Consider the following 17502-nt stretch of genomic DNA (forward strand, 5'->3'; position numbering starts at 1 on the left):
TTTGCGTATGTGTGATCTGCTCTATGGGGCTATTTGACAGAAAACTATACTTCCAATAGCAGTGGGGAAGTATGCAAAATGTTGACATTTTGATAAGTTGATGGTACCTGGTCATGAAAATAGTTTAATTCAAATAATTTCAGAATGTTTCCCACAGTCATTGTGGAGCATCACGACACTATAGGCGACACATATTATTATGGTAAGAGGAAAATCATAAAACTTGACTGTGGTTATTTAAAAGCTATATAAGATATCTAAATACCAATGCAGTCAGGTAAAAATCCAACTTTCTGTGTCTTTTTTAAACTTTAAATAGTGTTTCTCATGTAAAGGATGACTAATCTGTGGCGCTCCACAGTGGGGACCATTTAACATTTAATAAACCCTATCCTGATCACGCCACATGCTGTTACGTTCTTCCTGTATGGAGTTTCCTATCATTGTGATTAAAGCAGCAAACTGAAAATTGTGACATAAAGGTAACAAAAAGCAGCATAAAACTCATAGAGGGAAAAGGTTGCGTTTACTTAGATGTTTTTCTGGCACTTTTAACAAAAGGTTTCATGGTTTTGTTGATTTAACAGGTATACTCAGTCATTATCCGGATTTCTTATTATTGTATTAAACCCCTTTTATGAGAGATAAAAGGCAAAAGCTGTGTCTAAACACACAGACAGAAATTTAAGAAACTTTAAAAACATATTTTGTAATTTTTTTTGTCTAAATTAATTTAATCTATTAAAGCTCTTTACAGTGTATTGCAATAGGATTCCTGCTCTGGCCTGCAGGGGGCAGTGAAGAGCAACAGGGCTTCAGCTCTTCCTGATATTTGTGTTGATCTTAGATAATGATGTTTTTCATGAGCCAACATGTCCAACTCATGACTAAACACATCATCATCTACATGTTGGCAGTTTAGACCCACCTCTATCAAAAATACAGTTCAGTGACACCACTTGTTTAAGATTAACAGTTTTTACAAAACTACAATTATAAAGACAGGAATCACTTTACATCTTCGGCTGTTTCAGTGATAAAAGCAAATATGGAAAATGCTGAAGTTAGCTTTATGTTTGTTGAGGATGTTTATTTAAAAAAAAAAAGCCCACTTTAACAGTTTTTTCAGGATGAGGTCTTTCGTTGCTTAGGACCCTTTCATGGACCTGATGTCCCTCTGAAAATGGCTTCGATCTGCTCCAGCGTCTTGCCTTTTGTTTCTGGGACGAAGATGACAGTGAAGACGACGTTGAGGGCGCACATGCAGGCAAAGAGCCAGAAGGTCCCGGCGCTGGTCAGCAGGATCTGCAGGAAGACACAAAAACGGCGTCAGTGAAGCTACCAGAGAGGCTGTAACAGAGACGGCAGCTAATCAGTTCATTAACATCCTCAACATCGGCATATTTTAAAAGTATACCAAACAAACAAAAACTTTAGCACTTTAAAAACTGAAAAATATGTTCAAAGTGTCCAAAAAAGCGAGGAATGAATGGAGATATGGATGGATGGTTGGATGGTTGGTTGGATGGATGGATGGAGAGATGAATGGATGGATGGATGGAGGGATGGATGATGGATGGTTGGATGGATGGATGGAGAGATGAATGGATGGATGGATGGAGGGATGGATGGATGAATGGATGCATAGATGGATCGAGGGATGGATGGATGGAGGGAGGGATGGAAAGATGAATGGATAGATTGAGGGATGGATGATGGATGGTTGGTTGGATGGATGGAGGGATGGATGGATGGATGGATGGATGGATGGATGGATGAATGGATGCATAGATGGATGGAGGGATGAATGGATGAATGGAGGGATGGAGAGATGAATGAATGGATGGATGGATGGATGGATGGATGGATGGATGGATGGATGGATGGATGGATGGATGGATGGATGGATGGATGGATGGATGGATGGATTGAGGGATGGATGGATGGATGATGGATGGAATGCATAGATGGATGGTTGGATGGATGGATGGATGGATGGATGGATGCATGGTTGGATGGATGGATGGATGGATGCATGCATAGATGGATGGATGGATGGATGGATGGATGGATGGATGCATGGATGGATAAATAGATGGTTGGATGGATGGATGGTTGGATGGACGGATGGATGCATGGATGGATGCATAGATGGATGGATGGATGGATGGATGGATCAATCAGACATTGAAGTTGGTTAATTGCAGGGAAATATTTTCCCGCCTCTTTTTTCATGTTCCACTCCCAGACCTGTAGAACATCGTCTGGGTTCCTGATTCTAACATAAATGATAAATAAAGAAAAAAGAAGGAGGATTCTGAGGACCGACCATCATGTCCTGGAAGGACTTGGTGACGACGAAGGCCATGCCCCAGTTACTGAGGACCACGGCGGCTCCAGCGAAGCCCCTCACTCTGATGGGAATGACCTCAGACATGATGAGCCACGGGATGGGACCCCAACCGATGGCGAAGCCTGGACACCACAGCGGGTATTAAAGACGTGCAGAGGCTGTTTTAAATTTTAAGATTGTTTTCTGCTAGAAAAGCAGCAAAAGGCTGCGATGAACTGACCTGCGATGAAGATTGCCATGCTGGCCAGGGCCAGCCAGGTCAGGTCGGGGGGGGGCTCTGCCGCCGCCGTGCTGGCCGCTTTGGACACCAGGTAGAAGTAAACTCCAAATGTTGTGGTGCTGATCATCATGGAAACACCTGGATTCAATCAGAGAAGAACAAAGACAAAGTATTTAAAGGTGCTGGGGTTAAAGAGGAAGCTGGAAAAATGAGGAATATATCAGAAATTAGTCGGACGGTTTGGGAAAGTTACTTTATTTTCCTGCAAAGTTACTTTATTTTCCTGCAAAGTTACTTTATTTTCCTGCAAAGTTACTTTATTATCCTGCAAAGTTACTTTATTTTCCTGCAAAGTTACTTTATTTTCCTGCAAAGTTACTTTATTCTGAAATCCACTGCAATTCACTGAAATTCTCAAGCTGTATGCAAACGAAATTTCGTTCTGTTCGCACTCTGTGCATACAAAATGACAATAAAGTTTGTCTAAGTCTAAGTCTAAGAAAAGAAAACAAGAATAAATAAAGCAATGAATTCATGGCCTTGTCTAATATCTAATAAACTTTAGATATTTCAGGTTTTATCCCATCTTACTTGTAATTAATTTGTTATTGTGGATGTACTTATGAGGTACAGCAGGTGGCTGTTCATGTTATTTTATAAAATCTATATAAAAAAACACGTCTGAGCAGCGATGATGGACAGATGATCTCTCGTTTGAAAAGACGAGTCCCAGAAAAACCCGACAGCAGTAACCTCCGGTTCCTCGTCATTCATCAAAGGCTGACAGGACGGCACGGATAAGGGAATACTCTGGGAAACCCTTCTGAAGCTCTGCAGCGGTGCAGGGAAAATATCCGTCGGGTAAACCAAAAAAAAAAAAGCATATCCATAAAATAGAAATCGTATTGATCGATATCGATAATTATCAACAAATCTAAAACATATTTTAAGTGCAGCCCTGGTCATTTTTTGCTGTTGCTTAACACTGAATTCAAACTCCAGCCTTTATTCCACCAACCAAAAAAAAAAACAAAAAACAAAAAAACCAAAAAAGAAAAAATACGTGCTTTCTGAAGTTTGAAGGGGGCGGAGCTTGGTTTCTGGGTCTGCGTTGTGATTGGTTGAGAGGATGTAATGACTGTAATATTAACCTACATGGCTAGAATGCAAAAGGAAGGAAAACTGTTATTCTATTGAACTTTTTATTGGCCCTTCTTTTTTCTATCATCGATAAATATCGTTATTGAGTTATCGTCCAGCCCCAGGTTGTATTACTGCCCTTAGCAAAGCTTCTTCCTACGTCTGTTGTTCAACATTTCTGCAGAAAAGCTGCACAGAGAGTTTAGAGCAACATACGCCGCCTTCATGAACACGTTTCCCAGAGACATGCAAGCATTTTTATATTAAGATTGCACAAAAACGACGAGGTTCGATTTTCCCGAAGGGAACATATCTACTGACAGCGTTTTAGAAAACAAACCTCAGGCTCAAACGCAGGGATTTAGGGGCATCTGTAAAGGAAATAAAACTAAAAACCTGGAATATATCCTGTCTCCACATGATGTGGAAAGTAAAAATGAGTTTCTCGGCAAAGTCGTTCTCCTGTTCAGGCTTCGTTTGGCATCTGAAGGCTGACGGTACCTGAGACGACGAGGAGAACCTTCCTGCCGGCTCTGTCCATGATCAGAGCTGCTATCCCGGTGAAGACGACCTGAATGAGAGCCACGATCACCGAAGCCAAGTCGCTCTCCTGCAAAACAACAGCAACGGCACAATGAGGAGGAGCAACTGCTCTTCTTTTCAGTTACTTCTCTACTCAGCTTCAATTCAACCATTTTTAAATAAAATAAAAAGTGACGGCAGATTTGCTGAAATCAGAAGACCTTTCATCTAATTTCAAAGGGTTTTATATTCAGCTGTAGTCCAGGAACCCAACATACATCCCGGCTCCTCCGTTAGCCTCCTTTAGCACTGGAATCCAGCTCATGCTATCAGTTGAGCTGCACTGCAAAAATAGAACTAAAAACAAGTAAAATTTTGATTTGAGCAGGTAAATGAGACTATTTGCCAATGGAATAAGATTTTAGCACTTAAAATAGGAAGATTTCATCTCCATCATCTTATTTCAAGTGCAGTATATCTAATTATCTTATTTTAGGGGTAAAAATACCCATTCCATTGGCAAATAATGTTATTTACCTGCTCAAATCAAGGGTAAATACATTAATTTCAACTTACTTACTTACTTACTTATTACTTATTTTTAGTTCTCTTTTTGCAGTGTGAAAAAAACGTCTGGGCAAAACCTTCTGATCGCCACAGACGGTTCTCATGTGTTTATTCGTAGGAGAGACGCTGCAAGTAAAGCTTGGACTTAACTAAGAGCTGAATCGGTGAGAATAATCGAGTGTTGAAAATCCTGCAGCAGTCGGTGGCACACTGACTGAACCCAGAAAAAAAAAGCCTGAACTTTGATATATGAACTATAAATGTGGAGAAAATAATAGATAAAAGCAGTTTAAATTAAAAGGTTTCTGACTATTCAGCAGAACAGAGTCTAATGGAGTGATGCAGGCAACTTTCTTTGACCCGTTTAAACTTCTTAATGCTGTTCCTGCAGTACGTTCAGCTGTGATGCTGCAAAAAAGGCCTCGGTAGTCTCAGTTCCTCTGCAGAGAACGGCATTACACTTTATGTAGAAGTGCAAGAAAAGTGCAGATTGACAACAAGCGTGCGTTGAAATGCTTTTGCACTGTGACTTTCACTGCTAAGGAAACATCTGGTTGTGCATCTGCAGCTGCGACGGAGAGTCAGGAGCACGCATTACCTTAAAATGCGCCTGCTCGAAGATATTCTCAGCGTAGAACATGATGGCGTTGATCCCAGTCATCTGCTGGAAGAACATCAGCAGGACGCTGATCAGCAGAGGCTTGTAGACGCCGGGATCGGTCAGGTCAGACAGGTGGAAGGTGGAGCCCTGGAGAGAGAACAGAAAACATCCTTTTAACACGCAGCTTCATGCACCTATGAGTGGATATTTAAGGAAATTATTTTAAGGCATGGGGTCAGCAACCTTTACAGCACTAACAGACATCAATGCCTTCAGTCTAGATAAAGAAGATGTGTTTAGAGCCACTAAAGCAACATGGCTCTGGAACAAAATAGCTTGTTTTTATATCACCTTTAGACAAATGTTTATCTTTTTAGATTAAAGAGGTTGTTTTTAGGTTCAATGCATTTTCTTTAATGGAACAAACAGCAGAAAGTTTGCAACCTACTGACACCACTGGTCAGTTCAAAGAGCCCCTTTTGCTCCCACTGCTACAAAATAACATTTGTCTAAACATATTATTTTGAAAGCTAAGGAAGTTACTGTTGAACTGCTGAAGCTATAAACTGGTACCACATTCGCATATTTGTACATTTACTTCATTGCATCCTTATCCAGCATTACAAATGCTGCCGAACTCTCAGTCTCTTAAATGCATTCTTGCACAAATCATTTCTGCACATACAAATGTTTTTTAAGAAATACTCACCTGTACACTTTGATCGCACACAGTCTCTTTCTCCTGCATTGTTTACATATCAATTGTTGTACTGTTAAATCACTGCTGCACTTTATCCTGTAAATTTTATCCTGTAATTTACTTTATCCTGAAATCTACTGCAACTCACTGTAATTTTCAAGCTGTATGGAAACGAAATTCCGTTCTGTACGCACTCTATGCATACAAAATGACAAATAAAGTGTCTAAGTCTAAGTCTTAAATCAACATTTTCTGGAATTCTAATATTAGATTTTAGAACAAAATACATAATTTAACTTTAAAGTTAAATAATTAGTTTTCATTAGTGGAGCGAGGCAAGCTGGGGAAACCCCTTCCGTAAATATGACAAAATGAATAAAAAATACAATATATAACCCATTTAAAAATGTAAAGCACCTAGTTTGAATTTAAAAATTATTAATTTTTAAAGCCTTGTACCGTTGGTCACTTCTGTTAAAAAAATCTGCACAGATATTGCATAACATTACACAGAAGAACTGCTAAAACTGTTGTTTATACTTAAAATCATTTCTAATTTGGTTTCTTACAGGCACATGTGGAGAGGCCAAAGATCTGCATGTGGCCACAGGTTGCACCTCACTGCCCTACACTATTAGTGTCATTCTTTGTGGAAATGTTTATTGCCTAGGAAAAACTTCTAAAGATAGCATATTTTAATTACTATTGCTCAATTCTTTAAGAATTTGGCAAAAGTCATGAAGAGCCACAGCGAAGGATGTAGATAGGATTCTTTTTTTGACCAATCAGTATAATCTGATTAAATTTGACTTTGGAAAGTGCCTGCATGTTTCATGAATTGCTCTATATAAATAAAATAGAATTGAACTGAATTAAAGGGCCACAGGTCGCAGACCCCAGGACTGAGAAGTAAAGAGTTTTTTTTTTTTACCTGTTCATCACAGGCGTCCTCGATTCGAGCGCACTCCCATTCAATGGGAGCATCCGGCCCTCGCAGGAAGCGTAACGCCTCCTCAGCCTCCCGCCTCTTTCCTTTGGACAGCAGGAACCGCGGCGTCTCCGGCATGAAACACATGGCGACCATCACCAGTGACGGCGGGATGGAGCAGCAGATCGCCAGCCAGCGCCAGTCCATGAACAGGCCTGCAGGATGGGTTCACACACACAGATTAATAGTTTAATGCTGCATTTTGTTTAAAACACGACAAAAATAAAACAACAAATTATGACAAAATTGGTTCAGGAAGACCCAAAAAGGCACGTTAAGCTTTAAAAAGGCACTAGTTTGAAATCTGGGATCATTTCCTCCCATGAAAGTTTTATTTTCACGTTGGCATAACAAGAAATGGAAAAACTGAAAATCCAGATTTCCTGAGAAGAATCCATTCACTGCTTCTCAAGATCAGCTCATGTGATTGTTTCACTGAATTAAAAAACTCCCACAGTGTTCTCTCTCTCCTTTTTTTCAGCGAAAAACGCTCCTCTGAGGAGCAGAAATACATAAAACACTCCCTTTGTCGTTCCCAGTGATTCCCTCCATTCCATCTGAAATTAAATTACCATAAATTGATCTAATCTGGCCTCCCGCAACAGGAGGTAAGAGTTACATTCATGAACTCAGAGTTAAAGTTACCCTACAAGGACTTTTGATCACCTGTGGCATCCCAATGCCTCATCCATCAGAACCAAGTCTGTTCGGCTTTACCAGGAGGTGCAGGCTGGTTCATCAACATGATACCATCAGGTTTAAAACCCGCAAAAGATTAACTTTTACTTAATCTAAGTTAAATCAAAAGCAATAACAGCACTAAGCCTATCTGTGGTATAATCCACCCATCAGGATGTTACTGTGAGTAATGAACACCACGGCGCTGGGCTCACAATCACTACGATAAACTGAATTTATAAATGTTTCCACTTCTGTCCATAAACGCTACCAGGTCTTACTTTAGCTTAGCTTAGCTTAGCTTGCTGCACTCTAGTTTATTTTAGCGTGTTTTACTTTACCTTTGGTTAGTATATTATCTTATTTTTATTTAAAGCTAGTTTATCTTACTTTAATTTATTTTATCTTTGATTCATCTATAGTTTATTTTTATCTCAGCATGGTTTATTTAGGTTTAGCTTAGCTTATTTTATGTTGCTCTAATTTAGGTTATCTTACCTTAGAATAGCTTATTTGAGTTTATTTTAATTATTATGGCTTTAAGTAGTCAATTATGTTTTATTTTACCTTAATTTAAGTTTACACTTGAGCATCTTATTCTTTGGCTTACTTTATTTTGCTTTGCTTTAGTCAGACCTCTCAACTTTTATCAAAAGTTAGGAGTGAGATTATGCTAATTTGGGGGCGGGGCTTGTTTGGGGGCGGGGCTAACCGGACCCTGGAAGAGCCGGTGGAGTCAACTCCATCTCATTTTTATCCCACCAGACAATGAAGTAGACATGTATTACTTGTTTTAAAAAGAGAAAGAGACATATTAATACTTTATTGTTCAGTTAATGGATTAAAACATAAATAATACACAATTGTTCAAATAATACTGAATAAAATTAAGTAGATTTTAATCATTGACCGAGTTATTACACTGTTACACATTCATCTATGGGTTGTTTATCATTGTAAATCTATAACCTGATTGGTGAATCAGGCTGAGTTTCATTAAGCCTTTATGATCCCCTCAGCAGCAACACTGAAGCACACAGAGGTTCCCGCTGCGTCTTTACGCACGATCCAGCTGCTGATGTCTCCCTCTTTTCAGCTCAATGCATTTCTAGACTGTTACAGTTTATAACATTCTCATCACCTTTCACAGCGACAGGTTTCTCAGTCAGTCGCCGCGCTGATCAGACGAATCTCTATTGCTCTCGTCAGTGCGCTCTGGGCGCACCTGCTCCGAGGGAAAGGAGGGGGGGGGGGAGGAGCAAGCGCGGAGGCACAGAAATACGGTGCATGTAGTTACAAAATGCAGAATTAATAAAAAGGAAACTTATAACTGACCAAGTGGCGTTTTAAACTGCATCTGGTTAGCAGAATTGTTTTTATGATCAGCGTGCAGCCATGACTGGTTCTGAATGAACCGGTCATCTTGCAGCAGCTCCACCCCCGCCCCCCCTCCCCCTCCTGTGTACGTAGTACAGGACCTTACCGGCTTATTTTCACCACTGTTAAGACTAAAATTATTCATAACTCTGATCACTCTTCCTGCTGCTCTGTTAACATGAACTGCAGCAGGAATTACTGATGGCCACAAGCTGTGAAAAAAGCCGAAACAGCTCAGCAGAAGGCGGAGTTTTGTCGTCCGCAGCCCAGATGGGCTTTGTGATTTTTATGCGTGAGAAATGCCATGTTTGCGTGTGAAACGTCATGTGTTGCGTGTGAGCGTGTGAAGTTAGTGAAATGCGTGTGTCACACGGTCAATGCGTGAGAGTTGAGAGCTATGCTTTAGTTAGCCTTTACGCATCTTATTCTTGGTTAGCTTAGCATAACATTTTTAGTTTATTTTAATTTTACTTTAGTTTCAGTTACCTTAATTTTAGACAATCTTCGCTTAGCAAACTTTAATTTGCTTAGTTAATCTGTGGCTTGTCTTTAATTGCAGGAACCGCTGCTCACTTTTCTGCTCATTCTGGGGGAATGCCAAAGCCAGAGGGGGAACTTAGACCCATCAGTTTCCTGGGTCTACCACTGTGTAGATTGCTTTTAAATTACATTAATAAATCATACAATCCACTTCACTTAAGAGATAATTAAGTGTATTTTTTATTTCTTTGGCTTTGGTAAAGCCTAACATAGCTTATTATAGCATAAACCCATGAAACACATCTTGAATTTTTGTCTAAATCACCTACAAAGGTCATTTGCTGTTGATTTATCCAGTTTTCCCTTGTTTTTATAGCACACAGTAGGGTAACGATCAGGAATGAGAACTAAAAGGCAACCAGCCAAAGTCTAAAGAAAAACCCAAAAGGAGTGCCAGAAATTCTAGAAAACTCTCGATCTAAACCACTTTAGGAATTACAAGAATGTCTTGCGACTTGGAAGGACAACATCTAAAAATATGGGTGACTAGATTCTTTTCCCCATTCTGTCCTTTTGGTCCCTGTTTGAATACCACTAGTGAAGCCTCTTAATTAGACCTAATTTAATTATTCTGGTAAATCTCATTAAGTTTATTTTTCTTCATCTGGCATCTCTGTAAATGACAGAATCATAACAGATTTTTACCTTTTGAATACAAGGAAGAGAAGTGAAAATAATCAACCTGACACAATGAATAGCTCTACCTTTGATTAGGCAGTCTAGAGTGAAGCACAACAACATCCCTGTACTCAAGCAGCATCTTAATGGAGATCATTTTATTCTTCTGAACTTGTTAAAGCCCTGCCATTAATTAACTTTTCTGCACAGATCTCAACACCAGAGGAGCCAAAACACCACGAGACAACCCAGGTGACAGAAAACTCCAGCCTTTATTTAGAAACCATGACTGGCATGCAGCCACCGGCTCGTTTCTCACAGGTCAGGGTTGCTGTTGAAGAGGCAGCAGAGGACTCTGATCTGCTCTGATTTCCACCTAAAGTCCAGCTGCACCTCTTCCTCAGGACGTTTTTAACCAAAGCAAAGCTAAGAAGTCACATAAACAGTGACAGATCACCCAGATCAGCCGTAACCTGACGGCTTATTGCTCTGAGGAATCCCGTAATGATTCACAGCTCGTCAGCTGCTCTCTGTTTGCTGAAGCCTGGACTCTGCTGTTAAAAAAAAAAAAGAGCAGCAGTGACGTACCTGCCAGGTAAACTCCCATGATCCCCGAGACCACCATGAGCTGAACACAGGAGCCCAGCGTCCCGCGGACCTTCTCATGGGCCGTCTCAGAGATATACAACTGAAGAAGAAGATGGAGAAGTTAAAATTAAAAAAGACGGACATCACAATTACAAACACTCCATTGTGATTATTTATAAATAATTCAAAGCTTTCTTATTAAAAGAAATATATAATAAATGGTGGTTTAATACAATCACTGCATCCTATGATCCAGCAGTTTTCTACCATGGATGTCTGCAGTGTTTTTCAATTCAGTTTTATTTATATAGCACCAGTTCATGATACACGTCTTCTCAAGGATCTTTACAAAGACAAATTCAGTCAGATAAGTTTAGAATTATTAGAATTAGTCTGCTGACATTTCACAGACACGCTGACATCTAACACTGTGGAACGGTTCCTATCGACATGCTCCGCCAGATAATTTACTGAATCTCATTCTGACAGAACTGGACTGAAAGAATTTGTGCCGTACGTTCAGCTTCGAGGCCTGGAAGGTAAATGTGTGCAAATCATTTTAATTCAATTTAATTAAACTTTATTTCTATGACACTAATTCACAACAACATGTCATCTCAAGTCTCTTTCCAAAGTCAGACTCCATCAGATCCTCCAGGTTGGTGAGAAAGTTTCCTCTCTAAGGAAACCCAGCAGGTTGCATCAAGTCTCTCCAAGCAGCATTCACTCCTCCTGAAAGAGCGTAGAGCCACAGTGGACAGTCGTCTGCATTGTTGATGGCTTTGCAGCAATCCCTCATACTGAGCATGCATGAAGCGACAGTGGAGAGGAAAACTCCCCTTTTTTTCTGTCCAGCTTTATCCGTCTTACATTATTTGGAGGAATTCTGGACCACTCTACCTTCCAGCATTGCTTTGTTCAAGCTCATTTGAAGGTTTGAAGGCACAGACAATTTTTCACTCAGCTTTATATCTGGACTTTGGACCATTCCAACGCCTTGATTTATTTTTCTGCCACTCAGTTGTTATAGCATAAGGATAACTGAATCATATAAAGACACCTGCTGTCTTTATGGTCGTTGTTGTCCTGATAATCCAGTGTGGGTCAAGCTCCACCTGCCAGTGGCTCTTGAACACTGACTCTCAGAGGATTTCATGGTGCCGGATATTAAACAAGCCCAAATCATCGTTGTTCCAGCACTGTGCTGGACAGCTGGCATGCTGTGTTTGGTTTTATCCACACATGGAGCTGTGAACTACGGCCAAACACCTCAGCTTTCCAGAGGAGATTCTTCTATACCTACCATACTTGTCCTGTCATGAACTTTAACATTTAACCTGGAGCGTCTGAGATGGAGCTCTTGGGTTTTTTTGTCGTTCCTCTGCACTTTGGACATTGTTCCCTTGAGGCAAATCTTAATCTCTAGAGTTATGGACTTAAAATAGTTCCCAGACTGATGGGCAATCAAATTCTTTGCAGGTCGTTCCACTTCATCATTGTGTTAATGAATTAATTAGTTAAGTTGAGCTGATCAGCAGAGCCTGGCTGCCACTTACTGAGTCGGTTCTTCTGAACCCTGCAGAAGAACCGACTCAGTTTTTCCTACGAACACCTCCAGCCTTTCACACCAACGCTAAACTCCCACGTATGTTTTCAGATAAAAATACTCAGGCGCTTCTTACCGGGACGACCAGCGACGTGATGCCGCTGGCGACGCCCGTCAGCACTCTGCCGACGTAGAACATCCACAGGTTCTGCGCGGCGATGATGATGGTGAAGCCGAAGACGTAGGGCAGAGTGCAGAACATCAGACTGAGCTTCCTGCCGATCTTCTGCACCATCCAGCCGCCCAGCAGGCCGCCCAGCGCTGCTCCAATTGTCACTATGGACTAAACAAAGACGCAGCATGAAACCTCAGCTGAACATAACTCAATGCAATCATCTAATTTACACAGAACCTTCATGGTTAACAAATGACTTTTCATCTAAGTTGTTTATCTAAGTCTTCCTCCTTAAATGTCTGGTTCACTTTTTTTCCAGCCAGCTGTTTGTTTTTTTCTGCTGTAATAAGTATTTTTTTTTTTTTTTTGGACGGCATGTGATGACATAAAGCTGCTGATGCGGCCCAAAGTGAACGGCGCTTCCAGCCACGTGATTCTGCATCATCGTACCCCAAACCAGGAGGCCTGGACTTCGCTGAGCCGCAGCCGCGGGTCGGAGATGCGGCTGAGCTCGGGGATGGCGGGGGAGCTGTAACCCAGCACGAAGCCGAAGCTCATGGGACCCAGAACGGCAGCGAAGGAGGCCAGGTACAGCTTGCCGTTCTTCACTTTGCTGTGGAGAAAAAAAGAGGAAGCGGGTCAAATGAACTGCACATGTTTACACGTTCATGTTCAGCTTTGTTTTGGTGTTCTAACTGATATTTATGGGATTTATTCCAACATGTCTGTGTTTGTGCATTTAGTTTTAGACTGTGACATCTACAGCTCTTTATTTTTTTTACGTTATCATAACTGGGATGTGTTTTGTGACAGACCAACGCACATCTGACACATGGTTCCACAATTTTCTAACAAACAGGAATTTGAAAAGTGTGGCGTGCTTTTGTTCAGGCCTGCTGTCTCCGTACTCAGGGAAGTAGAACCAACTTTTGCTAGAAAGACAGCTGCAGGTGATTTAGGGTTTTTCTCCACCAGCTTTGCACATCTAGAGGTTTTCAGATTGGATGGAGACACATCATCACTAAACTGTCGCTTCATGCTTGCTCAGTATGAGGGATTGCTGCAAAGCCATGGACAATGCAGACCACTCTCCCTGTAGCTCTACGGTTCTCCAGGAGTAAACGCTGCTTGTCGGGACTTTGATGCAATCAACTGGTTCCCTTATATAGGAGATTTTTGACCAATCTGTATAATCTGATTGAATTTGACTTTGTAAAGAGCCTTGAGATGACATGTTTCATAAATTGGTGCTATATAAATACAATTTAATTGAATTGAATTAAATATTCAAGTCTTACCACAGGTTCTCAGTTGTATTTGGTCTGGACTTTGACTAGGCCATTCTAACACATGAATATGCTCTAAACCGTCGGTGTCCAAACTTTTTGTCACCTGGATCTGCTCAGCAATTAACAAAGCAGGTGATGTTTTAAATAATCAAATGAGGTAGACAGATTTTTTTGTAGGAAAGGGACAATTGAGCCGTAAATTAAAAACTTAAAACAGGTTTTGCACATTGTCCTTATCAAATGGTGAGGGATTGCTGCAAAGCCATCAACAATGCAGACGACTGTCCACTGTGGCTCTACGCTCTTTCAGGAGGAGTGAATGCTGCTTGGAGAGACTTGATGCAACCTGCTGGGTTTCCTTAGAGAGGAAACTTTCTCACCAACCTGGAGGATCTGATGAAATTAGACTATGGAAAGAGCCTTGAGATGACATGTTTAATGAATTGGTGCTATATAAATAAAATTTTATTGAACTGAAATTGAAAAGAAGTTTTGCAAATTATTTTTTTGTGTTTGATTGAAAACAACGGAAACAAGAAAAACACGATCTGGATCACTTTCTTAAGAATACTTGCTGTTTTTAGCAAAGTTTAATAGGCTAATTAAAAGCAGTTTTGAGTGCAGTAAAGTCTACTTTTACATAAAAGTCACAGAACAGATGTGGTCCGCTTTACTGTGACATTAAAGAGAAGGCAAACAGTGTGCTTTGCATTGTATCAAAGATTTTCCATTGCAGGAAGAGTTAAATTTGTCTGTATATTTTTCGTCATAATTAAAAATGAATTAAAATCTACCTCTGAATCACCCAGCTGTTCTGCGGCGCCAAATTTGTATCACTCCTGAAACGCCTTTGGCAACATTTATCAGGGGGCCGGCGCACTCTGGAAACCCTGGATCTAAACCGTTGTAATGCAGCTCTGCCTGTATGTTTAGGGTTGTTGATCTAAGGCGTTTTTCAGCCTCTAACAGGTTAAACTCTAGTGCTGACCAGCTTCCCTGTCCCTGCTGGAGCAATGAATCCCCACACCATGATGCTGCCACCACCAGCATGTCAACCTAAGTAAAAGTAGCAACTATGACTCCTTATTTATCAATCGCCTAGATTTCTTCAGATTTCTTTTTTTTAATTATCCAAATGTGTCATAAGCTGCTTTGCAAATGTCCATCAACCCAATAAACCCTGGCAGCTTTCATTTACCAATCTCACATGCTTTTTTCCCCCTATGTATTAAAATCCACTCCGAATATATAAAACCTAAACCTAAAACCTTTTTTAAGCATAAAACCTAACTTGGTGCTGTGGTCCACAGCCCTGGTCCTCAGGGTCCACTCTCCTGCTCCATTAACCTACGATGACCCATTTATTTAAACGGGTGTCTGGCAATAGGTGGACATCTAAAACATGCAGGACGTTAGGCCGTAAGGACCAGTGTGGGGAACGACGGCTTAGATCCACACTTTATAGATCGGAGATTTATAAAGGTAGAAAAGCACCTTAATATACTGATAAATGAAGTAAAATATGCTGCGAGATGTGAAATAAAGACTTTTTAAGATACTGTGTTAGAAGTTAACACTCAGGACTATGTAAACATTGACTCTGTAAACTTCCAACACCATAATTTAGCATTAGATGCACATTTCTGAGCAACTAAAGGTTCCAGTCAAATTTAGACACAAACTTCATTGCGGTGGAGTGCAGGTCACACAGACAGGCAGGAAGCTGCAGCAGCCAACACAGTCGCCATTTGGTGTGGACGTGATTGTAAAGAGTGAAAGACGCTTAGATTGTTGAGGGAACCCTACAATCAGTTGATAGTTCTCAGTTTTCTGCATTTTACATTTTTATATCCAAAGGTGGGTAGTAACTAGTTACATTTACTTGAGTAGCTTTTTAAACAAAATGTACTTTTAGGAGCAGTTATACTGCACTGTACTTTTTACTTTTACTTAATTCATATTAATACTCAGGTATCGCTACTTTTACTTTAGTAAAGTTTCTGGCTGCTCTACCTGCCGTGAGTGACTTTATGAATAAAGAACAAACTTGTTTTAACCAAAAATGCACCAGAGACAGAAACCTGGAGTTTATGTAAAAGTGAGACGTCTTATTTGTACAAAAGCTTTGTTATTTTAATGATGTTTTCTATCTGCTGAGCTCATTGAGCGATTTGGAGGTCAAATAAATGTACATAAGCTTAAAAAATCTGATTGAGAAAAGTGTTTCGTCTGCCTGAATTTGTTATTTTGGAATTATGTTATTCTTCATATTTATTTTTTTAATTTTTTTTATTTAAAATGCCAGAATTTGCACATAACCTTATATTTTTGTCTGCCCGATTACATATTTTTTTAAATATTAATTCAGTTGTTTGTTATGATTAGTTACTCAGTAGTTAAGTAGCCTTCTTACTTACTTACTTGAGTAAAATGTCTCTCTACCCACCTCTGTTTATCTCCCTGTAAACAGAAATCCTGTGGCTTTTGCTTTGCTGATCAGACAAAACAAGCAAGTCCAACTTGTCATTTTAAACGTTGCATGGTTATTTTATTTTAATCTTTACCAAACATAACTCTTTGCTATTCTATTTAACTTAGAGCACACACAGTTTAGATTGAATTCAGTACAATAATCTACTTTGCAAAGTGGCCACTGCATGCAAATTAAAAGCATCAATACAGCGGTGATAAAAGATAGCAGTGTTTCCCAACCCTGGTCCTCAGGCTGGGTGGGTGGGAGTAAATGAGCCGCATGCTTTAGATGTTTCTCTTTAAAAAAATACTGATTTAAACAGGATTCTGCAGAACTTGTTGACCAGCTCTGTGCAACTCGAGCCTCAGATTGAGGTGTTTTAAAGCAGGGACACGCCTGAAGCATCCAGGTATGTGCCCAGGGCAGCTGGCAACAACTATTTAGAGTTTGTAGGACCAGAAACCACATTTGTTGTCCTGTAATGTCCTGACTGCACCACACTATAATGGAATAGTAGTAATGCTGACCTGAGATAGGCCTCCTGCTCAGACATGAGTCCCGTGGGGTCCTCATCTCCAGCCTCCCCATCCAGCAGCCTCCTTCTCTCGGTCTGGATGTCCATGCTGACGGCAGCGCTCCTTTCCTGGTGTTCACCTCCTTCTCTCGGTCGCCCTGGGCATGAAACCACCGGCCCGGAGAGTCTGGAGCGGAGAAACAACAGCAGCTGCTTTACTGAAGAAGCGAGGAAGAGGTGGTTTTAAAAGAATGGTGCAACCATTAATGTGTTCTAGAAGCTGGAACCTGAACAACGAGACGATCAGCAGGATCTCAGCTTCCTCCACCGGCGACAACTTGCTTTATCAACATTGGAGTCAGCTGATCACCCTGTGTGCCTGTTTCACGACTTTCAAAATAAAAGCATCGTTGCAGTTTGGCAACAGAACCTGTATTACACGTTCGTGTAGCCTATATGATATAACCACTTAGCTATGTATGTGGTATTAAGTGTACACTTTTAAAAAAAAACTTTACATATTTTATATTCACAAATTAGCGGGAGTCGCTATAAACAATGTTCCATTCACTCTTACTGCGATAGTACACTAACTACGTGTTTAGCTAGCAAC

General features: G+C 40.5%; 1 protein-coding gene across 1 annotated transcript; it reads right to left on the minus strand.

Annotated features, from left to right (window-relative positions):
* Positions 1-1069: 1069 nt before the first annotated feature.
* slc2a8 (solute carrier family 2 member 8) lies at positions 1070-17410 on the minus strand. The gene is made up of 11 exons (XM_036144294.1): positions 17177-17410; positions 16903-17076; positions 13064-13226; positions 12575-12781; positions 10893-10992; positions 7035-7246; positions 5401-5550; positions 4215-4323; positions 2574-2711; positions 2330-2475; positions 1070-1305 (listed from the first exon to the last, which is right to left on the minus strand). The coding sequence occupies exons 2-11, from the start codon at positions 16995-16997 to the stop codon at positions 1159-1161; spliced, it is 1467 nt and encodes a 488-aa protein (XP_036000187.1). The 5' UTR covers positions 16998-17076; positions 17177-17410; the 3' UTR covers positions 1070-1158.
* Positions 17411-17502: the final 92 nt, after the last annotated feature.

This window comes from Fundulus heteroclitus, chromosome 12, assembly GCF_011125445.2.
Source record: "Fundulus heteroclitus isolate FHET01 chromosome 12, MU-UCD_Fhet_4.1, whole genome shotgun sequence".
In the NCBI taxonomy this organism is placed as follows: domain Eukaryota; kingdom Metazoa; phylum Chordata; class Actinopteri; order Cyprinodontiformes; family Fundulidae; genus Fundulus; species Fundulus heteroclitus.